The sequence below is a fragment of the Prunus persica genome, chromosome G2 (assembly GCF_000346465.2).
Source record: "Prunus persica cultivar Lovell chromosome G2, Prunus_persica_NCBIv2, whole genome shotgun sequence".
NCBI classification, from domain to species: Eukaryota; Viridiplantae; Streptophyta; class Magnoliopsida; order Rosales; family Rosaceae; genus Prunus; species Prunus persica.
In genome coordinates this window covers 16,270,559-16,297,925 of record NC_034010.1, presented here as the reverse complement: position 1 = coordinate 16,297,925, position 27,367 = coordinate 16,270,559, and the positions used below count along the sequence as shown (strand labels likewise).

The following is a 27,367-nucleotide window of genomic DNA, read 5'->3' as shown; positions in this document are numbered from 1 at the left end:
GTGATTCCTATTTAGACCGTTAACGACGTTTTTAAAAAAGTAATTAAAGAAAACAAAGTAGTGATTCCTATTTAGACCGTTAACGACGTTTTTAAAAAAGTTTTGACGTGGTAATATCATTCAAACGACGCGAAAATGAACCACCGACGTCTTATGCTATAATTACAGAAAATTAGTAGTGATTCCTATTTAGACCTTTAACGACGTGGTAATATCATTCACACGACGAAAAATATAACATACGACGTAATAAGAATAATTCACAGTTTAATAAAAATTTAAAACAGAGTGATAGTAGGCTTACAATTAATTTTGCTTTCTCTGCCACCTTTGGATCAGGGATGTTACCATGTTTGTCCTGTCTAGCTCTCTTCCATAAGGTAGATCGATCAATTTCTACCCCAGGCATGGTTTCCTCCAATTGATCCTCCAATCCAGCATATCCTTTTCGAGACAATCGATGATTGTACTCGAGTTTCTCCCTAATCTGTGCATGTTGAGAATGCACAGACTCAAAATCTTTGGATAGCCTTGAAGCTACAAAGGCATCCCATTGTGCTTTCTCTATGAATTTATATGTTTCAGGGGGTTGGCTTAATTTCTCCCTGTCATTGGTGTATGGAAGGATATAATGCCTCGTTAGTGTAGACTTGAAATCCTTCCATTTCTTGGAAGCAGAAGCTAAAACAGAGGTCTTGCCCCCTTGGCCTACGACAAAAGCCATGTCAACTGCTTCCCAAATCTGCTCCTTTATATCCTTGGGGATTTGGGACCATTTCTTGTCCACAAGTGGGATCCTGGAGCGTGCCAACACACCAATATACGACTGCATCTCAATATGTGCTTGGCCAACACCTTTCCCCCTTTTATTGTACTCAACAATTGGCCTTAGTTTCTGAAGCTTTCTCTTCACAACACGAGGCATTGTGCTCATACCTCGACCAGTCTTTGAATCATCTGAGATTGTTGTCTGGCTGGTTGGTTCTGTCTCAGCAGATGATGAAGCAAACTTCATCTTCTTCGAAGACTTCATCTCCTTCGAAGACTTGTCTTGAGGAGCTACCATTCCAAGCTTCTTGGAGCCAGAATCCTTAGTTTGTTGTTGAGAAACCATTTTAACAGACAAAACTGCAAGTGAAAATATTTCAGGAAAACATTAAGAACACAAACGACGGTATTAAAAAATACGACGTATGATATGATTTTAGACGACGCAATGAAATAATCTCAGACGTAATAAATGTTTAAAACCATTATTTATATAACGTCGTGGTATATATGTTCACACGACGTCAATAGTAATACACCGTCGTGGTAACCTATTATTTATATAACGTCGTGGTATTTATGTTCATACGACGTCAATAGTAATACACCGTCGTGGTATTAACATTCACACGACGTAAAACAATAAGATATTTTGTCGTCTATATTAGATACCAACCCTAGTTTCTTTTTCTTTATATTTTATCAAATAAGGGAAAAACAAAAACCATTGTTCAGAGAAATCAAACCTGCAATTAAACAAGCATATAAAAAAAGACTATTATTTTAAAAACAACTTTTTCAATTTTCAGACGACGCTAGAACAACTGACGAACCGTCGTGGTCTACCGTCGTCTTATTTAGTTGAGGTAGTTGTCTTCAAAGTTGGAAACTTTCCCTCTTTGTCTGTATATTTTATCAAACTTGGAAAGAAGTAAAATGATTTTGGCCAGAAAAAAGGTAAAAATATTTTTCAAACAAAAAACGTATGAGCATGCAAAACAGTAACCAAAATAGTGAAAATGAAAGCTTACCTTTTGCGTGCAATGAAAGCAAGAGGAAGATGATCGATGTTTAAGTTCAGAGACGACGAAGAAGACGAGAGGAAGACGATGAGAAACTCTGACAATGCTCTGACAAGGAAAAAAGACGAAAAGGTTTCTCTGGAGATTGAAATTTTTAATCGGGTTTGGAAACAGTGCATGTGTAAGTCGAAAAGTTGCTTACATATAAAACCATTTCAAAAAAATAATACGGCGGTTACATTTAACTACGTCGTTTTTAACTAACACGACGCAATATTTTTCGTTCGACGTGGAATCATTTCATTTAACGTCGTTAGGTTTAATATAACCGACGTAGATTTTAATTTTTAAATTATGAATAGAATTTTTTTTCCCGTGACCTTTCAGTTTATTTTTCAATTACAGTGCGTTATAAATAGAGTTTTTTTTCCGGAGGAAATTTAAAACGAAGGAAATTAATATTCTGCAATATGTAAAGTTTCTTTTTTGGATGACAGATTTAAATAAAATAAGAATATAAAAACAACTAATGTGTACGTCAAGTAGACGAAAAGTTGCTTACATATAAAACCATTTCAAAAAAATAATACGGCGGTTACATATAACTACGACGTATAAAGTACAAAATACGACGGTAAATTTAACTTCAGACGTGGTAAATAAATACGACAGTAGTGTTGTAGGTACCGTCGTAGTAAACTCAAAAATTAAAGTACATAAGTAATAACTCGCGTCATGGTAGATTATTTAAGACGTCGTTATTATTAATATACCGACGTGGAGTTCTGTAATATACGTCAGTAATACCGACGTTGATTTTACAATTTAAACGGCGGGTTTTTGGTAAGGACCGCCGTTGGTTTTAAAAATTTATTCTATAAATTTGTCGCTTTCATTCATTTTCTCGGTTTACATTTAGAGTTCCAAGTTCTTCCTCTCTCAGAGACACTGTCTCTCACATCTCAAAGACAATAATTTGGAGGTCTTTCTCAAAGAGAAATTGAGCTTACATTTAGGCTAGTTGACAAGAAGAAGCTTGTCAACTAGCCTTCTCACTTCCTTGATCAAGCCTGATAGGACACTTAGTGCTTCTGAATACTCCTTGCTTTCCATCAAAAGAGATGCAAGCCTGGCCTCCACTCGCTGTCGAAGGAAAGTTCGCTTCTCAGGGAAATCTGAAGATCAGATGTGCCTGATCCTCTGCTTGATTTTTTTGACTAAGAAGATCCGTCAGATTTGTGATAGCCTCTTCCTTTATCCGTAGAGCTTCAGAAGAAGAAGATGGGTTTCAAGAATGCGATAAAGAATAGAAATGGCTTCAGATGGCCTCTAAAGCATGAGCAATCGAATCAGTAGTTGCTGGGAGATATGATGAAGACATTGTCAATGCTTTGAACTATACAAGTCCTGCAGAAAGATAAAGGACCAAACTGTTAAAGAAACTGAAACAACGGCGGTTTTCTGTTCTACCGTCGTCTTTTCTCGTCGTCTATATTAAGGTAAGATGGCGGTAGATTTATAATTACCGACGTAGATTATTTTGTTAAACGTCGTTAAGTGTACTACAACCGACGTGGATTTTATTTTTAAATTATAAATAGAGTTTTTTTTCCAGAATTCTTTCAGTTTTAGTTTCAAATTACAAAGCGTGATAAATAGATTTTTCTTTCCCGAGGAAATTTAAAATGAGGGAAATTAATGTTCTAGAATTTGTAAACTAACACGACGCAATATTACTAACCCGAGGAAATTATAAATAGATTTTGCTTTCCTGAAGAAATTTTAAATTAATTCAGTTTGAAACAAAACGACGGTTTTTTGTTATACCGTCGTTTTTAACTAACACGACAGATTTAAATAAAATAAGAATATAAAAACAACGACTGTTTTTTTACTACTGTCGTCGTTTTTCGTCGTCTTAAGTAAGACTAAGACGACGTAATATATTTGTTGAGCGACGTTGATTTGTTTTTAAACGTCGTTAGGTATAATATAACCGTCGTTGAAAATTGTCTCTCTGAATGCAAATTTGCAACGACGTTGATCAACTTCCAAAAAATTGTCTCTCTGATTGCAAATCTGTGTCATCTGTTAAGATTATTTTGTATTTTAAAGCCGTGGATTTGTTTGTAATTATACGGCGTCTTATACGAAAACATCGTCGTGTTATTTTATGAGTAAAAACGGCGGCTTTTATTGAAATCGTCGTCTTTACTTTCTACGTCGGTCTATTCATAACTTCTGCCGTTCTTTGTTTGCTTTGATTTTACACTGCTGAAATCTGTTTCAAATAGACGTCGGTTGTTTAATTAGGTACGTCGTTGTTTTTGAACAGCCATTTGAATCTCCATTTTTAGTTGTCTAAGGTGGTATTACACGACGGTGTTTTTAGAACCGTCGTCTTTTTAAAAACCACGACGGTTTTCACTTAGACCGTCGTTGTTTTCTGGTCGTCTTTTTCACTTTTTGTAGTAGTGTCTTCTGCTTTGCCTTTCAATGTTTGTTGAATATTTTTTGACAGGAAGTGCCCCGAATTTTCCGAAACTCGAGACGAATCCTGTGAAAATTTCCGACACCACCCTGATGTCGGGCCCACTTCTAAAATTATATTCTTTTTTCTAAAAAGGAATAAGGGCGCGTGACTTTCTGCCGAAATTTCGACAGAGTCTCCCCTATAAATTGAACATTTCCCCAAATTTCAACCTGCATAAAACACAATTTATATTCCCAACTGGCAGCATGCACAAGATAATTTCATCCAATTCACCTACTCGGCCTCCCGCCTTCAAATAATGTGAAACTAAACTACCCACAAAGCCCTTGAGCCAAAATATTGCCTTCGGCAAGGCAACTAATAAACTCAAATATGAATTATGAATACTAAATACAACAAACATCATCTAACTTTTCCAAATCCAGCATACGAGGTTTTAACCTCCTAACACAATCACATCTATGCCTGCGGCTGCACCTAATAACCTTAGGCTGCCTACATACCCTTACTGAGGGATCAAGCCACACGTAGTTCTCTCTACTGAATCCCGATTTCCAAACACCTACAATACCTTTATTCATCTATCTGTTAATCACATAATCTCCCCATACACCGGAAATTTCAACGCCAGGTATGGGGTCTGTCATCACGGCGAAAAATCCTATGGCACGTGTGACCTAACCATTATAGTATCTCCACATACCCTGAAAATTCCAACGCCACGTATGGGGCCTATCCTCACGCCGGATAACCTACGTCACATGGGACCTAACAATCACATAATCTACCCATATGCTGGAAATTCCAATGCTTCATATGGGGTCTGTTAGCACGCCGGATAACCTACGCCACATGTGACCTAACAATCATAGCATTTCCTCATACGCCGGAAATTCCAACGCCACATATGGAGACTGTCAACACGCTGGATAACCTACGCCACTTGAGACCTTAACATAATATCACAATATCTCCCCATACGCCGGAACTACCAACACCACATGTGGGGTTTGTCTGCATGTCGGATAACCTACGCCACATGGGACCTAACAATCACAAGGTGGTACTTAGGGTAGTGCGTATAGCACTTCAAACTGACATACTCTCACTTATCTAAACTAATACTAGAGATATTCCCATTTTAGTAATACCAGTCTATAGTAGACTGCAACGTAATTAAATCAGGAAAATAATATTATTTTTAGACCAACAATCACGCACATAAACATAAATTTCATAATTTCAATTATTAAAATAATATCTAAGAGTTTCCTACAATAATAATAAACACTCTAGAAGTCTCAACCTAGTCAACATAGCTCAATAACGCTCAAGACCTGTCACTAGGGTCATTATAATCTTTCTAGAAAGGTAAAACTACCTTGGAAGACTCAAGGTCAACCAAAGGTCAAACTACCCACACTTGGTCAAACGGGCCCACGACCTACAAATTCCGATCCGAAAGTTCTTATGGGTTCTACAAGGTTTATGACACTCGTCCTACAAGTTTGGTCCAGATCGGACGGTCGGATAACTCACGATTGCACGATCGGACGGTTATTATAAACATAAACTTTAAGTTATTAAATCGGTACATCCGGGGCTTTGATTTATGATCCGTGAATTCCTATACGATCATAGAAATGCCTAGATTAACATATAATAAATTCAAGACCATCCAACGGTCTAAACCTATTGAACCAGGATAATACGCAATATGCGATATCTGTTCGAGACTCAAACGGTATCCAAATTAAAATCCAAGCACACCTACGCACTCGTGAGGACCAGGATATTATATCGGCACATAGTGCCTTTTTTCTACAATGCCCACTCTCTGCCGCACACGCCGACAGTGCATGAGTGCCCAAAGCGATTACGCATCACCAGAAAATCTCAAAACCACGGCTCCAAACTCCTACCCTAGGTATAACACCTTATTTGGAACCACTTTTGTTTGGACTTACCCCAAAAACTGACTGGAAGTGGCCGGAATCGCGATCCCAAAATCGGCCGAATTTCAATTCGTAAATTGAATTACCTACGCTAGGAATTGATCGAATCCTACCCAACAGGCAACTAGAGCATGAAAAGTAGGTGAGAAACCATACCTTGATCGCCAACAATGGCGCCCGGAGGAGGGAGATCAGAGCAGGCGAAGTTCGAGCGAAAACTGGCCAAAAATCATCTTTTTTTGGCAGCTGGAGCGGCGGCCGATGTCGGGGAAGGGCCGGGTCGCTACATCGAGGCCGAGCTGGTCCTTTTGGCACTAGTCCCGTCCGCAGTCGTGGCCGGTGGCTGGAGTTTCGAAGAGAGAGAGAGAGACCGTCGGGGAGAGAGAGAAAGAGAGAGCACGAAAGAGAGAGAGAGAGAGAGAGAGAGAGAGAGAGAGAGAGAGAGAGAGAGAGAGGGAAATTTGATTTTATCAAACTATTTTTGCCAAAATTACGGTTATGCCACTGAGGGTATTTTGATCGTATCTCTCTCGTTACAACTCCGATTCGAGACCACCACGTGTCTATGAACTCATCTCATCGTGCTCTACGTACCGGTATCGTCGAAATTCCCAAATTCTTCCCTGTCAAAAAGTCAACTTTAATCCTAATAAAATATTTTAAGGGCAAAATGGTATCTTCTCTCAATAAATTAATATTCACTAATTTATTTAGGACCGGGTCGTTACAATCTACCCTTCTTATAAAAATTTCGTCCCTGAAATTTCATAACTGTCACTCGAAGGGTCTTGGGTACTGGGCCCGCATCAACTACTCGGGTTCCCAAGTTCTTCCTCCACAATCATGTTGGCAACCAAGCCAAAAGCTTTAGCTAAGCAAACAGAGAAAGAGAAGTCTCCTTCTTCAACTAAGAATATCCTTATATAGCTGATAAAATGCTTAATCTTTCTCTGAAAGTTAAATGCTTCCCTTCACGATTTACTTCTCTTCTAGCACTCCCACTAAAAGAAATCCATGTTCTTTGACTTCTTGATATTTTCCTTCTTTCTTTAGAATCGATAAGCAACATTGCCAACACGATTCTTTGAGAGGAATGTCAGAAAGGATCATTCTTACCGAATTGTAATCATCATCTTTCTCTCTCTACCATGACCCATTTCTGATTCTAATGAAAGATTTCTACTCAGACGTGCTTATATGGGATGCGACCCCAAAGCACTCTCTCCATCTCCAAGGTAGGATTACCAATTCCATTTGGGTCTCATCCTTGAATTTGACCACAGTATTCCCACCACACACGAGCCTCTTTCTGTAAGAGAATTAAGGCTATCTTAATCTTTTTCACACTTGTGATTTCGATTATTCTAACGCCGTCTTTCAGATCATGGATCATATGATCCAACATCAAGAAGCTACTCTTCCCAAAGAAAGGTCGTGCTCTTAGTATCTTCAACTCAATGCTTAAGGCACACAGTCGAAATTTAGCAACGTGTTCAGTCAATGGAGGATCCCTTGAAGCAGGTTGAGCAACTTCATAACCTTCCACCTATACAGCGGACAACTTTATCATAGGAACATCCAATTGTACAGTAGGTACAGGTGTTGCCACATGCAAAACTTCCAGTTCTTGTTCACAATCTTCCGGAACTCCTGAAGCATCATCTGTCTGTGGTAGAGCTCCGGCTCTACTCCTGCCTCTGCGGCCTATGTATCTTCCCCTTTAACTTGATATGACGGAAACTTAGCTCCCTACGTTTCCCGCACCTCACCACAAGCTCCAATACTGCCTAAGCTCTCGAATCCGAGATACTCACAACCTCAGTTATAATTCTTCGCAAACCGTCTACTTCCTACGTGTATATTACGCTTTTCATATGAAAACCTCAACAAAATTTTCAACCCTTCATGATACATTTTACTCAGCCACGCCAACAAAGCAAAACAACCTAGAGAAACATCAAGCAATTTACCAAACAAGGGATGCACACAAGGTGCGGGGTCCACAGAAAATTGAACCTAAAGCTCTGATACCAAGCTAACAGGATCCGCCCCGAATTTCTCGAAACCCGAGACGAATCCTGTAGAAATCCTGACACCACCCCGATGTCGGGCTCACTTCTTAAACTATATCCTTTTTCCTAAAAAGGAATATGGGCAAGAGACTTTCTGCCGAAATTTCGACAGAGCCTCTCCTATAAATTGAACATTTCTCAAAATTTCACCATGCATAAAACACAATTTATATTCCTAACTGGCAGCATGCACAAGATAATTTCATGCAATTCACTTAATCGGCCTTCGACCTTCAAATAATGCAAAACTAAACTAACCACAAAGCCCTTGAGCCAAAATATTGGCTTCGGCAAGGCAACTAATAAACTCAAATATGAATTATGAATACTAAATACAACAAACATCATCTAACTTTTCCAATTCCAACATACAAGGTTTTAACCTCCTAACACAATTACATCTATGTCTGCGGCTGCACCTAATAACCTTAGGCTGCCTACGTACCCTTACTGAGGGATCAAGTCACACGTAGTTCTCTCTACTGAATCCCGATTTCCAAACACCTACAATACCTTTATTCATCTCTCTGTTAATCACATAATCTCCCCATACGCCAGAAATTCCAACGCCACATATGGGGTCTGTCATCACGCTGGAAAATCCTATGCTACGTGTGACCTAACCATCATAGCATCTCCCCATATGCCGAAAATTCCAACACCACGTATGGGGTCTGTCCTCATGCCAGATAACCTACGCCACGTGGGACCTAACAATCACATTATCTCCCCATATGTCGGAAATTCCAACGCCACATATGGGGTCTGTTAGCACACCGGATAACCTAAGCCACGTGTGACCTAACAATCATAGCATTTCCCCATACGTCGGAAATTCCAATGCCATGTATGGGGTCTGTCCTCACGCAAGATAACCTACGCCACGTAGGACCTAACAATCACATAATCTCACCATATGCCGAAAATTCCAACGTCACATATGGGGTCTGTCATCCCGCCGGAAAATCCTACCCCAGGGTGACCTGACAATCACATAATCTCCCCATATGTCGGAAATTCCAACGCCACATATGGGGTCGGGTCTGTCTCAACGCCGGAAAATCCTACGCCACACAAGACCTAACAATCACATAATTTCCCCATATGCCGGAAATTCCAACGCCACATATGGGGTCTGTCATCCTACTGGAAAATCCTATGCCACGGGTAACCTGACAATCAAATAATTTTCCCATACTCCAGAAATTCCAACGCCACGTATGGGGCTTGTCAACACACCGGATAACCTACACCACGTGCGACCTCAACATAATATCATAATATTTCTCCATATGCCAGAACTACCAACGCCACGTATTAGGTCTGTCCGCATGCTGGATAACCTATGCCACATGGGACCTAACAATCACAGGGTGGTACTTAGGGTAGTGCGTATAGCACTTTAAACTGACATACTCTCACTTATCTAAACTAATACTAGAGGTATTCCCATTTTAGTGATACCAGTCTATAGTAGACTGCAACATAATTTAATCAGAAAAATAATATTATATTTAGACCAACGATCACGCACATAAACATAAATTTCATAATTTCAATTATTAAAATAATATCTAAGAGTTTCCTACAATAATAATAAACACTTTAGAAGTCTCAACCTAGTCAACATAGCTCAACAACGCTCAAGACCTGTCGCTAGGGTCATTATAATCCTTTTAGGAAGGTAAAACTACCTCAGAAGACTCAAGGTCAACTAAGGGTCAAACTACCAACACTTGGTCAAACGGGCCCACGACCTCCAAATTCCGATCCGAAAGTTCCTATGGGTTCTACAAGGTTTAGGACACTCGTCCTGCAATTTGGTCCAGATCGGACGATCGGATCGCTCATGATCGCACGATCTGACGATTATTATAAACATAAACTTTAAGTTATTAAATCGGAACATATGGGGCTCTGATTCACGATCCATGAATTCTTATACGATCATAGAAATGCCTAGATTAACATAATAAATTCAAGACCATCCAAAGGCCCAAACCTATCGAACCCGGATAACGCTCAATAGGCGATATTCGTTCGAGACTTAAACGGTATCCAAATTGAAATCCGAGCACACCTACGCACTCGTGAGGACCAGGAGATTATATTGGAACATAGTGCCCTTTTTCTACACTGCCCACGTGCCGCCGTATGTGAGGGCAGCGCGTGGGTACCCAAAGCGATTACGCATCGCCGGAAAATCTCAAAACCACGGCTCCAAACTCGTACCCTAGGTATAACACCCTATTTGAAACCACTTTTGTTCTTGGACCTACCCCAAAAACTGACCGGAAGTGGCCGAAATCGCAATCCCAAAATCGGTCGATATTCAATTCGTAAATCGAATTACCTACGCTAGGAATTGATTAAATCTTACCCAACAGGCAGCTAGAGCATGAAAAGTAGGTGAGAAACCATACATTGATCGCCAACAATGGCGGCCGGAGGAGGGAGATCGGAGTCGGCGAAGTTCGAGCGAAAACCGGCCAAAAATCATCTTTTCTCGGCAGCTGGAGCGGAGGTCGTTGTCGGGGATGGGCTGGGTTGTGAAGCCGAGGTCGAACCGGTCCTTTTGGCACTAGTCTTGTCCGTAGCCGTGGCCGGTGGCCGGAGTTTCGGAGAGAGAGAGAGAGAGAGAGAGAGAGAGAGAGAGAGAGAAATATGATTTTATCAAACCATTTTTGCCAAAATTAGGGTTATGCCACTGAGGGTATTTTGATCGTATCTCTCTCGTTACAACTCCGATTCGAGCCCACCATGTGTCTAAGAACTCATCTCGCCGTGCTCTACGTAACGGTACTGTCGAAATTCCCAAATTTCTTCCTGGTCAAAAAGTCAACTTTAATCCTAATAAAATATTTTAGGGGCAAAATTGTATTTTCTCTCAATAAATTAATATTAACTAATTTATTTAGGATCGGGTCGTTACATTTTTTGTCTGAAATTTTTCTTGGCACCAAGATTGTTTTGATAGACTGATTAATTGAGAGTATATGAGTTAGGCTGATAGGTGACAAGCATGCAATATTCTCAGTGTCCACAGATTCTCTTGAATATATATATAGTCCCCTTCTATTAAGGGATCCTTCAAATAATTTTATTTGAGGGACACCCTTTTGGGTCCTCTACGAATGTTTTTTCAACGATCCAACTATCTATTTTTAAAGTATACATTCACAGATCATCATTGAAAAAAATTAGACAAATTAGAAACCGTTTCAACATCCAATTATGTCCTACAAAATCATTGATCATGGTACTTCAAGAAAGCATTAAAATTTCAATAGTTTAAAACTAGGTTGGCATTTTAATGGGCAGACCATGTTTTGGTGGATGCACCCCTGATTGATTAGGATAGTTGTGCCTTTGGAATTACTATATAGTGCCCTTTATAGGGCGATTGATAGAAGATATTCTTCTTGTCTTTTACAAGAATCAGGACAGATCATGGACTTATTCATATTGGGATAAGACAATAAGCAAATAATGCATGGGGTTGCTCCAACTTTTGATCATAGGTGATCTTCACCAATCCACATTAGTGCTAGTATAAATTTGGGATTTAAAGACGATTCCCTTTTGAATTTCGCAATGATTTCTCCAAATCTCATAGACGAACTAGTATTTGCTTGGGCTATGTATAAATTTTTCCCTTATGTCAATAATATAGATTTTGCTTTTGGAAAACAAGAGATTAAAGAAAAAACTGCATGTCACTCCTATACGTAACAAAAGAGAAGCAAGTATATTGCTTACAAGTGACTTTATCTGTTTCCACAATATATACTAATAAACACAACCTTAGCATTGCAAAATAACGATTTCACACAGCTCCCGTACAACCACAGCGACTATAATGGGGAGCAATATCTAGTTCTACATACCTTAATACTTAGCTTCATGCACTGTGTACTGGTTTTCTTCGTTTTCATTGGAAACTTTGTGAGAGAAGAACTTCCTTACACGCTGCAGCTTTTCTCGAACCCGATATCTAAATCTGAATTTCTTCACGGCATACCATTTTTCTTTGAGTGGGAATATTATGAATATGAAAAGAGCAAAAGCTGAAGAAACCCCAGTAACGAGAAATAAACCACGAAAGGTATGGAAGTTTAGAGTATTGGGATCACTCGTTGTGTTGTCAAACATGGGAATTGTTCCCTTATGAAACCAGAGCTTCTCCATCTCTATAAGCTTTCCCTCTTCTCTCATTTGTTGAATTTGCATTGACATATCATGGACCAAATTCGAACCTTTAGGGAAAACCTGCATTGACATATCATGCTTACTTCCTGATTTTCTGCTTTTCTCTATTTAGTTTTGATTTGCAATGCATATGTGTAATTAAATGGATGGACATACAACATATGATTAATGCATAACTTAATTTAAGGGAGGTTACTCACAAAGCCAAAACCATTGGTGGTAGATTCGGGTTTAATCATGGAGTAGCCAGTAGGATAGTGTCCAAGGAAGATCTTAATGTACGGAACCTCGTCAACGATAGCAGAGACACCACCATGCTTACTTCCTCTTGATAAAGCGAGAGCATATTCTTCAACCGTCTTATAAGAACTTTTGAATTTTATGTTCGCTACCCCTTGCCGACTGATTAATGAATGGTAACCTATATTTCCTCTTGAGTTTACTTGTATTTGGTCAACTGTCATAATTGATGTCAGAGTTGCTGTGTAACTGGAAGTCAATATAAGCACAGCAAAAACCCATATGATCACTACAAACTTTGCTAAATTGTTTGACAACTTCTCCCCTGCATCAAAAAGACAAAATTTCATTTCCAGGTGATCTTAGCAAATCAACTCTAAACTAATTCAAGACTGATGGTCAACTGTATTCGTAATTTGAGTTCGTTCTTTCATCTGAATGGATAAGAGTAAGGGAATTTGAGTGACTAAAAGTGAACAAGGAATCATTTTGAATTAAGAGAATTCAGCCAGAAAAATATAATTCATAATGCTACTCTTTCTCATATCTGTGTTAATTAATCAGAAAACACAAGAGTTGTTTCATAGAGACTGAAATTAATTAGCAGTAAACTTGAATAATTGAAAGAAGTAGTTAGATATCGTGCACTTACTATGAGCATACACAAGGGTTGAGAAGGCATAGCATAATATGGTTCCGATTTGCTGCGAAGGTGTGCCTTGGAATTCTGGGTTGACAGGACGCTCAATTACCCACACAACGAAACCGGTCAAGATAAAGAAAACCGCAGTTGTGATCCAAAGATCTGCCGAAAGAGGTTTCAAGAAAAACCACATGCCTTCATTTTCATTTGATACTAGCATCCCCACACCTAAGTCAGTATATGGTATTGTAAAACACACATTCTGAGATCTCTGCGATGTGATCGTGGTATCCCCAACAACAGCGTCGAATGTCTAGTTAAAATACATTCCCCAATATGCAAAAGTGTGTGGCAGGAAAACGAAAAATTAAAAATTAGAAAGATTAAATAATCAAAATGTAATATAATGAGAGCAAATCTATTTTTGCATTACAAGTTACTAGCATACAATTACAGATGTATTTATCCAACATAATATTTATATTCCACCTGATATAAATTTTTAATTTCAAATTAACCATACCTGGAGAAAAACTTGGTAAACAATATCATTGTAACTTTCATTAATGCCAATCGGAAATGGAATGAAGGTATAATTTACTTCATACGGCAAAGCTCTAATTGCAGCCTCGAATACGTCGATGCAGAAGCCTGTGAAATATGTTCGATTGGTTTGATTATCATGTTTCATATGCACAAGTTCGTTGAACCCTATTCTCACTGGAACTCCAACTCTTAATTTTATTTTGGAACTATTACTCAATTGCATCTTTGAACCTCTTGGGATGGTTGATGATCCTCCAGGCCATATGATTGTTTCGAGATCGTTGGTCGAAAGTAAATTTCTTCTGCTAGTAAGTGGGTAGGAATCTCTTGTGTGTTTTTCTTCACATGGCCACAATCCAACCCTTCTTTCCCCTTTTCCTATAACATTCACAATCTCAATTGCAGTCGAAACTAGCTTCCCATTTGGATATTGAATTTCTTCACCGCTTAAACCCTTAAACCTTGTTTGCAATATCTCTTGAAGAAGCAGAAGTCCATGTTTGGAGGATGTAATATTGTTTAAATTCACTTGGTTCAATCCTGTAGAAGTCCAGGTCCTCTCAACTGCTTCAGCTAGAGCCCAAGTTGCATCATATGCCCAAATTCCATCTGGGATTACCGCACTTACTTCTATGTTAGGATCCTGCATGTAAAATATCCTCCTCAATCTTGAAGTAAGATTGTGGAGGCGGGTTGATGCTGGAGTATAAGACTTCAAACCGAGCACTCCTTGCGTTGACTCAATTACAGATGGGTCCATGGAAAAATGCAAGAAATTCATGCTAGTTGATGTCATGATCCAAGCATACCCTTCACTGAGCAGGCCTAAATTTTTTGCATTCAAGAAAAGGCGAGGAACAAGAAAATGTGATACATGCACCACAAATACCGCCGTCTTCAACTTTGTGAGGTTGCGGAGCTCTTCAATGATCTGTTCATCTGCTGAGGAGGCAGCAATGCAACTTTTATATACAATAGTCACATTTGCTTCTTCAATGGAGTTGATAAAAAATGGAATGATGTCTCTCCCATAATCTGTGTTCTCATATAGAAGGATGACATCCCTCCATTTGAACATTTCAAGAAGGCCATTGATTGCCGTAACTTGAGAAGTTTCATCTTGTGTAATCTCAACAAAGAAGGGATATTCGCCAGGAGCACCGAAAGGACTAGTACGAAGTCCAGAAAGTGACAATACAGGGACTTTAGCTTCTTCTCCTAACTCTGCCAATAGGTTTGCTTCCATTCTTGTTTGTGCACCAATTATTGCTTCCACTTTGATCTTATCCAAAAGATTTAGAGCTGCATTTGGTTGAAGATGGCAACTAGAGTTTAAGATAAAATTATATAATGATAGTTTCTTATAATTTTTTTTATTATAATCATTATAACAAAGTCTAGAAAGAAAATTAATTTTATAGTAGAAAGACTAAAATATTAATATGTGGCTTACCAGCTGATAGAGCATGCAGAGCTTTTCCTTTGGAATCTCTGGTGTGCAGAATCACTCTTGTGCTGTAGTTATTATGCAGATGGTAGAAATCAGACAGGGCTGTTGAAATGCAGCTGAGAATAATCTTTCCTTCCCTTGACCCCATATCAAGAATCACACCAACATGAACCTCTTCCACAACAATATTGGGACTGCCATCAATTTCAGCACACAAGAGACCTAGGAGGCCAAACAAGGTCACAAAGGACAGGCAGAGGATGGTTTGCTTCTTCCCTTGAAACTCCATATACACAAGAGGCCAACTTAATTTCTGCTTCTCTATTGTTTGGTTTAACACCTGATCAGTATCGTCTAGCGCTAGCTCGCCCGAGAATATTAATTTATATTAGTTAAATAACATGCTGTCTAAGGAGGAAAACTATCACTATCATGATACCTATTTTTTCTCTATTATATTAGGTACATTCTTTTTCTATTTTTTCTCTCAAAATAGAAAACCTTTGATATGTACGGCACGAGCCATTTCTAGAGTACTCATCAGGACTTGTTACAAGTTTTTATAAGCCTCGGCCTTGACTTACTAAACCATGTGACAGGTACAACCTGAAGAGTAGCAACAAATAATTCACAACTAAATGTTATTACATTTAGTGGAGGTAACTACATCTCAACTATATGGACCAAAAAGAAAAGAATCCTATTTTCAATTATGAAATTTTCATCATTGAAAATGTCACAAAAGTCCTTGGTGTTGAAAATAACTGTACCATCTCTATGGGAGAGAACTTTTCTTTGGTGTCGGCAAATGCTTAACACACGCTGATAGCTTTTGATACTAGTCGTGGCCAGCTAGTCTTGGAAAATACTAGTTTCGTATCAAAATTTCAACTCACAAGGTTGGAAAAGTATATACAACCGAGTAGAGTTTTCATTGGTCAAGCAATAGTTTTCCGACTTTTCATAAGTTGGAATTGGATGGCATATGCTGCTGCTGACCTAAAGAGTTCAGAAATACATGGTCCTATAATCAATTAGTATCTAGCATACTATTTTTCTTCAAAGAAATATTTGATACGTACAGAGAGAATCAATTTATAATTGTGCGTAAATTTGAAATGAACACTATCATGTAAGGCCTGTGTCAAACAATTCTCAACACTGAGATCACCAAGCAGATGTATGAGATATTGTTTAAGTTTAAATTCACACTGGGTCAAAGCATAAATGATGAGAGACTGGTTGCTGACAGTATTGCTTCCTTTGTTTGAAGTGGTGATATTTTTTTGTTTTGAATGAGACAGGAAAAAAAATCTGAAAATTTTGTGGTTCAGATTGTGAGAACTAGGAATCTATATTGAAATCAATGTAACAGATATTGGAAATCCAAGTTACTAAGGCAAAGTCTTGCAGTTTGTACTTTTTCCAAGTTGACTTGTAAGTTGGAACTCATACAGTACTGTTGACCATTTCAGAGCTATCTTTCTATCCATATATGTGTGGTATTCTCCAACAGGGGACAAATATAGTTGACCCATTCCCAGTCAATGACATATACTTTTTTTTGTTGTTTTTTGAGTCAAGCCATTCCTTAACACTTGAATAACATCTTTTGCACAAATTTTCCAGCACTAGTGGGGCCAGTAGAATTGGACCAATTCAAAGCTGTCAAATTACATTGTAGTATACAAAGAAATTACTTCCCTCCTTATCATGTAAGTAGAAACTCTTATATTCTTGTTAATAGCAGTGTGATATGCGTGTATAAATTTATCTTTTTGTATAATTTTGATTAATTATTTTTAAATATATGTCAAACTATAATTCGCAAAAAGAAAAAGTATCTCCTTATAGTGAAAGAGGCAAACAGTATCCAATATACTATATACAAAGTTTAGGGGAATGAATCCTTAAACAGTCTATAAGAGACCGACCAATTCAAATACGAACCAAAACATTAACATCTGCAGCAAGAATATTGAAAGGCCAACAAGGAGACCATATCCTAGTAAAATTTCTCCTTTTGCCAGCTGTCTATCCAAACTCCAGAAATATGTGTACCAAGACCTGTGAGTCAGTTTCCAAATCAATTCTCTGACCCTCTTATGCATGCAAACTGCAGAGCTACCCTGATGGCCTTAGCCTTCCCGATAAGGCTCAAACAGTCTTAACCCATTATATATTTCAAACGAAAAATAGACCGGTTTCATCCAATAAGAAATCTTCCTAAAATTTAAGTCAATTGTTATACAAGCAATATTTTTTGTTGGCTAAAGCAAAACCTCAACCTTACCTTTTGTCATCTAAGAGCATCTCCAAGAGAGACATCCAATATCAAACATTAAATTTTAAGGCTTGTTCAATATAGGTCCTACCATTTCTATTTCCTAGATATATACCCATCATTCTATAAATCTGTGTAAAACCCTATTTCAAACTTAAATGACTAGTAGGATATAAGAGGCCGTAGTATTCCTATGTTTTTACATCCTTGCCATTAGACTTCATATTTTATTTATAATTTATTCAAAGCATTTCATTAACTGCCATAATTGTAATTAAAACTCCCTATTAATAGCATATCAATCACCCCATTTCGTTTGGTTGCCATTCCCTCAAACATATGGCCCCTTAAAATTGCCAATAAAAAAAATATGTAAATTACATATCCAATGATGTACATATGAAAAATATAAATATAAATATAAATATATACGTATAAAAATATAGGTATATTATTTACCAATAAAAATTAACAAAAATAGGTCAATTACTTTGTAATTGAAATTTTTGTACATTTTTCATAAATTAAAAATAGGTACTTAATAATTTGTAGAAAATAGGTACGTTGTATAATAGAAATTTATGCACATTTTTTATTAATTAAAAATAGGTACATTATTTAGAAGAAAAAAAATAAGTTCATTATACTAGGTAAATTGTTTTACTAGGTATACGTTATTAGAGAAAAAAAGGTACATTATTTAGAGAAAAAAATAGGTTCATTATACTAGGTAAATTGTTTTACTAGGTACATTATTAGACGAAAAAAATAGGTACATTATTTTGAGAGAAAAATAGGTATATTATTTTGAGAGAAACAAATAGGTATATTATTAGAGAAAAAAAAAATAGGTTCATTATACTAGGTAAATTGTTTTACTAGGTACATTATTAGAGAAAAAATAGGTACATTATTTTGAGAGAGAAAATAGGCTCATTTAATAATAAAAAATTTGTTTTCATAAAACAAACAATAAAAAGATGATCAAATTATTTTTCATAAAACAAGAAATAAAGAAAAAAAATAGGTACAATATTTGGAGAAAAATATAGGTTCATTAAAAAAAATCTTTTAAAAACAAAACAATAAATAGATTATCAAATTATTTTTCAACATAATTAGAATGTACACTATTATTCATAAAACTATAATAAAAAAGAATACTGGTCGTATAATTCATAAAAAGAAAACAACATTAATTCCTAAAATAAATATTAAATTTAAATTATTAATACTTTAAATAGATTACTAGTCATAATTCATAGAAGGAAAACACCATTAATTCAAAAATAGATTACTAGTCGTAAAATAGATTACTAACACTTTAATGTGGAATTTAATATTTAATTTCAAATAAGTTTCTAAATTAGTTCCTACATCCATTACAACTATTTGGAGATATTTCAAAATTCAAAGGGTGTCATTAGTTACACCCTCAATAACACATTAACTTATAAATAGGGGTAGTTTTGGAATCCGAAAAATACAATAAATCAGATTTTAAGTTATATTAGGTAACTTGCTTAGTTAGATCCTAGTCATCGGGTATTATTTAAAAAAATTGGGTATTTTACATAGAAAACTAAAGGAAAGGGTTGTAGGTGATTTAAAATGAATTTTATGGGTCTAAGCTCAATTTACTAAAAAAAGAATCTGCCTAAACGGCTAAGGTGGAATGAAAAAAAATGTTGATTAAAGAAGAAGAGAAACAAGAGAATTTACAGCAACATGAAAAAATGCCAACAACTCTCAATTTGGTAGAGAATCTTAAGGATTAGCCATTAGGCTCTGATACCGTGCCAAAACATGAGAAGCTAGAATATGAGAAGATGAGAATGAGAGAAGATAATTTTGTGGTTTTCAACTTGTATTTAGTTTTCATTGATTGTTTTGTAATACATGCAGCAGATATATATATAAGGAGAAGGCTTGCTATTCAAGCTTTACATTAATTACAAGAATTTATACATCAGCCAACCTATTAATTACAGCCAACCTATAGCAACCCCACAGCAAACCTACAGACCCTACAGCCACCCTAGAGCAGCCAACCTTATTAATGTTAATAACTACAAGTCAAGCTAATATTTCCTGCTTTCACACTTCCAACATTTATTGCTTTCACACACAAGCTAAGAGACACTAACAAGGTGAAGGTTGATTCTCGCCGAGTTGATTTACAATGCCACGCGTCTCATAAACGTAATCTATTATTAGATTGCCTGAAAAAGAGAGAGCATGTAAGCTAAGGGGCTTTGACCGAACCAATAAGCTCCAAGATTGATAAATTTCTGAAGTAGAAGAATTGGCCCTTGTTTTGTATAAATCAAATTTAGCATTCGTAAATACATTGAGCAAATTGCACCTCACTTAGAGATTAGTCTGTTTCTAGCCATGAAACAACCTTAGTTAGCATTACAAAACCACCATTTGTGTAGTATATTTGATTTGTTCATTTCCATTTGATACATTCGAAAAATGCATTTCTTTACCCCATTCCAGTTATCTTTAAGGGAGAACAAAGAGAATAAAAAAAGAGCAAGAGCAGAAGGAACCCCACTAACAAGGAATAAACCACTAAAGTTGTCAATGTTAAGAGTACTGGTATGAGGATCACTTGTATCTTCATGAAACCAGTCCCTTTCCATCGCTAAAAGCATTCTTCCTTCTCTCAGCTGTTCAATTCGTGTTGACATGTCTTGAGCCAATTCCGAGCCTCTGGGGAAAACCTGAAAACAAAACATGAATCAGTTATGAAGGCTTATTTGATTAATTTAATCAACCGCTTGCATATGTGACTCAGAATGTAAATTACCCAAGAATTATATACAATGTTATACAATGTTTTAAATCGCTATTGTGTAATTTGTCGCATATGTATATCTATTTACTTATTTATATTTGAATGCATATGCAACGTTTAAAAAGGTTATTCACAAAGCCAAAACCATTGGTAATAGGCTTGGGTTTAATCATCGTGAAATTCTTCAACCGAATTGTACGTTCTACGACCTTCGGATTTCACATAGTTCTCTAAATTTCCTGGGGCCAATACACCATGGAAACCTATGTAATTTGCTTATGGGTTATATTGTATCTGTTTAACGGTCATCATTGATGCTAAAGTGGCAGTGTATCTGGTTATATTGTTGTTCACTCGTTTGATATTTGTTCCTGTGATAGTAGGGTAAAGATTTTCATTGCCTTAAAAATCATTGACTGGTCAACAAGTCAACTTTCTTTAGTGTGCGAGCGTGCCACTGCTAGCAATGAAAAAATCCTAGCAGACTTTGAAATAGATAACTTGCGCCCCCAAGTTATTGATTTCTAAACAAGCGAATGTGAATTTGGGTGAAAGAATATCTCCCAAGTAAGTTCATTTCATGCCTCAGACTGGTGAGGAATTCATAATTTTTCACAGTACACGGTTGATAGTTCTGACCAGAATAAATAATAAGAAAATGAACTGTTTTTTGGCGGAACTGCCTTTTACAAAACTCAAATGGAAAAAATCAACTCCAGAAAGACAAAAAGAAGGTTGGACTTCCATTTTTGCCTGGATAGAAGCTTCTGATCCAGGCTGGACTGGACTGTCAACAACTTCAGCTGCTAAGCTTTAGCTGTAAATCGATACCAAAGTTCAAGTTTAGCAGAGCTTTAATTTATTTCAAGCCCTGGAAGGCTTTTTGAACGGTTAGAATTGCGGCCTCTTGAGTCTGAAAGGGACAGAAGTGGCTGGACTTGAGGATTACTGAGCTGGAAATGCACTGTGGTACCTGTTCTGCTTGGTCAGGGCTCTCCATAAATTTGTTGAGGTTTTCATATTTGTAAAAACCCAGACTCTGCTTGTTTTGGCTTTTGTTGAACCAAATTTTTAACGAGAGAAATCTCGTTTTGAATGACTTTTTCTAAGTTTGAAACTTGAAGTTTCGATTTGTAGCTGGCTTCTTTCTTGTGGCTTAATGAGCTTTTGGTTGCTTCAATTTGTTTGAAGGTTCTTTGGGATCAAGTGATCATTTTGAATTTTTGTCTTTGACTGATTTTTTGGTTGTTTTTGATTGACTGTCATTTGCTCTGTTCACCCTCTCCTATATTTATAAGAAATGTTTTGGAGTGGGGTTTCTAATTCTTTTAATAATGGGCAGCAAAAATTCTCAAAAGATCTTTCGTTTTTAAATGCAAAGGAAAATAGGGTTTTATCAATTCTGGCAGATAAGCTCTCAATACTCAGTTCCTAAGGCAATCACTTTCCTGTTTTTCTTGAAAGAAAACCTGACCCTTTTTTAATTCCAACTGCTTTTGTAAGTTTGATTTTCCAGTTGAACAACTCCCTGCTTCCTACTTATCTCCAAAACGTAGTATGCTTATCTCTTGAAATTAGTGCCTTTCTTTGGAGCAAAAAATATCTCTGAATATATTTATAAGGGATTTTGATCTTCTGGTGGCAGAGTTTTCAGAGATGTCTTTTTCATACCTGCCTTCTTTAATTCTTTTATCAACTTAGTTTTAAATGTTGACTTTTTCAAAGTTTTCTTCAGGCAGTCATGTGGGTCTGCCTCTAATTATTGGGCTTCTCTTTTCTTTTAATCATGTCAAGCCCAATTTGGGTGTTTTTTCGAAGCCCAAGTCATCCTCGTAGTTTGGTAGGTCCTAGGCTGGGCTTTCTTGGATTTGGGCCCTCGATTCCAATTTTTGTCCATACTGCCTGGGTCTGATTTCGCCTCGTCCTTCTGGGCCTCCAGTGTTGAGCTGAGTGTGAAATTTTGCCCAACTATAAGGGAACGTTGGTGGCTGCCCAAAATTGATAGGGTCTTTTGTTCTTTTGGACTGGGTGTGTCAAATTAGGCCCAAACAATGACTCCTAAGTCTGAATCGTTTTTGGAACGGTTCCAGACTTAATGATTTGGCCATTAATTTGTGCGTGCCAGTTTTTTCCGTTAGCCCACGTCTGCCTACCATGAACTAGACTTCGTGGGAAAATGGTCAGTTACTAGCTAGTCATTATCAGGTGGCGCCTTGTCTTCTTCTTCCCACGATTTCGAGCCTTTTTAAGAAATTCGAAACTCCAGCTCATGGTCACTTAAAAACCTAGCTTTCTCAGACCTTGATTCTCTTCAGATTTCTCAGAACCCTTCCCCCTTTTTTCTTTGATTAGTCCTTAGTCCTTCCTTTGTTCCAGCTCGAAACCCCTGAAAAATGTCTTCTCCAAAAACTCGTGCCCAAGTTTCCTCTTCTTTAGTTCCTCCTGAATACATCACTGGGACTGGAGTTGACAACCATGCGATAGAGGTCAGAAGCAAGCTCCACCCTTTTACCATGAAAAACCTGGATGAGAATGTCCTTCATCTGTTTGAGAATACTCTAGTCCTGGGACCTCACTGGTTTGGTTTTGTCCCGACTGAGATGGCAGAGCTGATTAAAAAAGATGCTAAAGCTCCTCTATGTTTCCAGATCACCTTTGCCCTGGCTTCTCATTCTTGGGTTAGCAAGAATTTGAGTCGTTCGTTCCCATCCAGTGAGGTGAGGAACAGTTCTGTAAAATGGGCAGGCTGGATTGACAGACTTCTTCCAAGATATAGAGCTCACTGGAGGAGGGCGGGGATTTATGATGCAATTTTCTTATCAAAGCAGTCCATCAATAAAGATGAGAATCTGCTTGCTGCCGCTCTGTGTTTCTAGAATTCTACCAGTAACACCTTTGATTTTCATGTGGGCCTAGTGACACCAACCCTGCTGGATATGGCTCAGATCTTTGGGTTCAGGCCCCATGGAAGGCCTGTTGATGCCGTTGGTGACTATCATCGAAGGAAGAATCAGGAGAGATTGGCCAAGCCTTTCACTATCTCTCCTGCCACCATCAACCAGAACTGCTCGTTCTCCAATTACTTGAGAAAGTTCAATGCGAAAAAGGACAAGGATCAGCATCACATGTTATTCCTCCTGTACTGGCTGAACAGATTTGTGTTTCCGAATCATTCTTTCGCAGTTCTGCTAGAATACAGGCACCTGGTAGAAGCACTGCACAACCATACTGACGTCGAGCTTGGGCCTATAGTTCTGGCCCACCTGTTTAAGAATCTGCATACTACCACCCTGGAGAATCACTTGAACCTATCTACTCCTGGTGCATTTTGGATGATCCATATCTGGCTGGAGGTGTACCTCCCTGAGTTGCAGTTTCCAGACATAGTTCTGCCTGAAGATCAAGTTCTGGCTTTTCCCCTAATGTCAACAGAAGTGCCCAAGTGATCCATTGAAGAGTACCTGATGTTCTTCAGGCACTGCACTAAGATACCAGCTGTTTGAGAAGAAACCAGAGGAAGAAGCTGCCAGAATCGATTTTAGGAAAAAAATTCCTGAGTGTAACCCTGCCAAGAGACCTGTCCCATGGCAGTGGAAAGCCTCCGAATTATCATTTGGGGGCAAAAGTTTATCACCCCAACTTCTATGCCAGACAGCTTGGCTACCCTCAACTCATTCCGCTCAAATCATATAGAAGCTGTAATCGGGCCACTTCCTGAAGGGATTCAGATGATCTGGAAGTGCACAGGGATGCTAGGTATGCAGTAAACAAGATCAATAATAGTGCAGACGCCCTTTATCCATCCTGGGAGCCGAATTCCTGCAGTTCTGCCGAGTTTGACGCTTGGTGGAAAGCCAGATTTCATGGACTACCTGCCTCGATCACTGCACTCAAGGTACTTTTTGATGGCTGGGATTCTTGGACCATCTATGCATAGGCAGAGGCCAAGAACTTTATGGTGCAGACCATCAAAGACATCAATGCTCAAGTCATAGAAGGTAGATTCTTGATTATGTTTATATTTTACTCATTCTGCCCTTGTGATGATGCCTAATAATTTGTTGTGTCTGTATCAGACCCCTCTCTGACAAGGAACATAGGTGGACAATCTGTCCAGGCTGGAGAAGTGATAGGTAAGCTTTCCATCATTCTGTTCCTTTCATTATTCTTCTGTTGGATTGATTTCTGACTTTGTTTATTTCCTGTGCAGTCACCTCTGTCATTGCTGCTAGAGACTTGGAGCTTCCCTCTAGAGATGAAAATGATGAAAATCTAGCAAAGCAACCACTTGTCGATGCCACTCCTTGTGCTAGAAGAAAAAGAAAAGAAACTGCTTCTGCTCAGGACAGTGCTGCCTAGCCTAAAGTTTTTGGTACGATTATGACATTTCGAACTATTTTATTGAATATGTTCTGCTATGCCCATTCTTCTAACCTCCATTTTGTTCTGTGCAGCTGAAAGTCCTCATTCCCCTCCTACTAGGTCAAAAAGACTTAGAAAGAGGACTGGAGTTGAATCTGATGAGATAGAAGAATCTACAATTGCTCCAACTGAGACTTCTAGAACTAATGATGAGCTGTGAGAGGGTTGAGCAGGAGAAGGAGCAAGAAGAAGAAAAAGAAAAAGAAGTTCCTACAAAAGAAAAAGGAAAAGAGTTTGAAGAAGAGGTGAGACTTCATTATGGCTGCATGATTATATCGTATCTGCTTTCCTTTTTTTAAACTTCTAACTTCTGACTTTTGTTCGTCTGTTAGGAGGAGATTCCTACTGAGGTAATAGTAGAAAGCATTGTCTTTGCGCAGAAGCAGCAGGAAACCTCAAGGGCAGAACTGACCAGCTAGGAGTTGGCAGAACTTCCTGTTGCAGCCCTAGATTCTGGAGCGGAGGTAGCTGCTGTCGGTCCTAAACTTGTGGTATTTTTTTTTTGCAGTTCTATTCTATTTCCTGCAGTGTCGGTCCTATCTATCTATTTCCTGCAGTTCTGTTCTATCTTTGCTTTTCTGACTATCAGTTTTTTCAGGTAGAAGTGCCTAGAACTGCTGGGATATTGGCAGTGATGACCAGTCCTTTGAAGCCTCATATCGTAACTGTAAGTATTATTGTATCATGGCTCTTTTTCTTTCCTGCTTTTGCCTGTTGCTAATTTACAATCCCTTTTTGCAGATGCCTATCCACTCCCTCCAAGGTTCATCTACCATGGCTTCCTTTGCTGATCCATATTTGGCAGAGTTCGAAGCCATGGACCTAGATGCCCAGTTGGACACGCTGGAGAAACTCAGTTCCACTCCTGGCAAGGCCAAGTCAAAGACGATGAATGAGGCAATGGAGAGGGTGAAGATCTGGCAATCCACTGAACTGGAACTGGATGAGAATAGGGAAGCTGTTGATCAGTTGATTAAGGATTGGACCTATTGTACAAACAAAACATGGCTCCTAAGCCTATACTTGAGATGAGCCTTAGTTTGGCCAAAGATGTGCTCAACCTTCACGACCGCTGTGAGGATCTCAAGCCCACCTTCAAAACCTCTGAGTTCTGCAAGGCCACTCATGAAGCCAATTTGGCTGATTACGCAAAACAGAAGGGAGAACTGGACCAGATGGTTGTGGGATACAAGGAAGCCAAGGCCACTGCAAACAAGCTGGAGAAGCAAATTGAAAAGCTTCAAAAGAAATTGGCAGAATGCAGGAAGGTGCAGAGCAGACTCGGGGCTGGACTGAATTCCAAGACCAAGGCTACCTTCCTCGTGCAGAGCATGGTTTCAGCATCTAGGCCAGCTTTGGAAATTGCAGAGACTTCAATCCACCAAGGGGTGCTGCTTCAAAAGGAACTCTCTATCAAGAAAGCTAGCTTGCAGGAGACCCTTAAGAAATTAGGATTTTAATTTTAAATTCAGACTTGTAATAAACAATTTAGTCACTAGAGTGACTATATTTAAATAAAAAGTTATTTATTTTTGTCGAATTTTTTTGATTTCTCTTGACAAAATAGAAGAAAGCAAAAAAAATAAAAAGTACTTAACAAAGTACATCAAAAACAAATTCTGAACAGAATTTTAAACAACAGTTTCATTTTGTTGCCTCTCTATTCTAAGATCTGTTTCCACAGCTTGCGAATCCCATATAGTTGGATAGAATTTCTTTAACCACTTGCCATTGATTGGTGCAGCATGAACATCTCCATCTCGATCCTGTAGTCTATATGCCCCCAATTTGGTGACCTCTTCAAAACTCTTGTTTTTAACTCTTTTGTTTTTGGCCCTTGATACAGCTTGTTTTCCTGCTAAGAGTTTGTTGAGGGTATCAATCCTACTTGCATCCAATCCCTCCAGTTCTAGCAGCATGGCTTAAGAGTAGTCTTTTCCAATCAGACTGTGTTGATAGGCAATTCTGAGAGATTGGACTACTATCTCCATAGACAGAATTTCATTATGACCATAAGTTAGAGCATATGGGGTCATGCCAGTTGCCTCTCTTTTTGAAGTCCTATATGCCTATAGAGTTTCTGATAACTTCTCATGCCACTGCTTTGGATTTTTCTCAAGCATTTTCCTGATAATGTTGATGATCACCTTGTTACTTGATTATGCCTGCCCATTAGCTTGAGCATAATAAGGAGTGGATTGAAGTAGTTTGAATTTGAATGCTTCTGCCATATCTTGCATCTCTCCATATATGAAAGAAGATCCCCTGTCTGTTGTGATTGATTCTGGAATGCCAAACCTCTATATAATCTACTCTTCTATGAAGGTGATGATCTCTTGAGATGTAGTAGATTTAACAGGCTTGGTTTCCACCCATTTTGTGAAATAGTCTGTAGCTACAATGATAAAACAATGCTGCTTGCTATTGGCTGGATAGATCTTGCCAATGAGATCCATTGC

The 27,367-nt window shown here is 38.1% G+C and overlaps 1 protein-coding gene across 1 annotated transcript; it reads right to left on the bottom strand.

The window, feature by feature from the left end:
• On the bottom strand, nucleotides 12,009-15,866 carry LOC18785828 (glutamate receptor 1.3). Its single transcript, XM_007219653.2, has 5 exons — nucleotides 15,403-15,866; nucleotides 13,927-15,251; nucleotides 13,413-13,716; nucleotides 12,721-13,085; nucleotides 12,009-12,580 (listed from the first exon to the last, which is right to left on the bottom strand). Exons 1-5 carry the CDS (start codon nucleotides 15,686-15,688, stop codon nucleotides 12,200-12,202), a joined length of 2,661 nt encoding a protein of 886 aa, XP_007219715.2. The 5' UTR covers nucleotides 15,689-15,866; the 3' UTR covers nucleotides 12,009-12,199.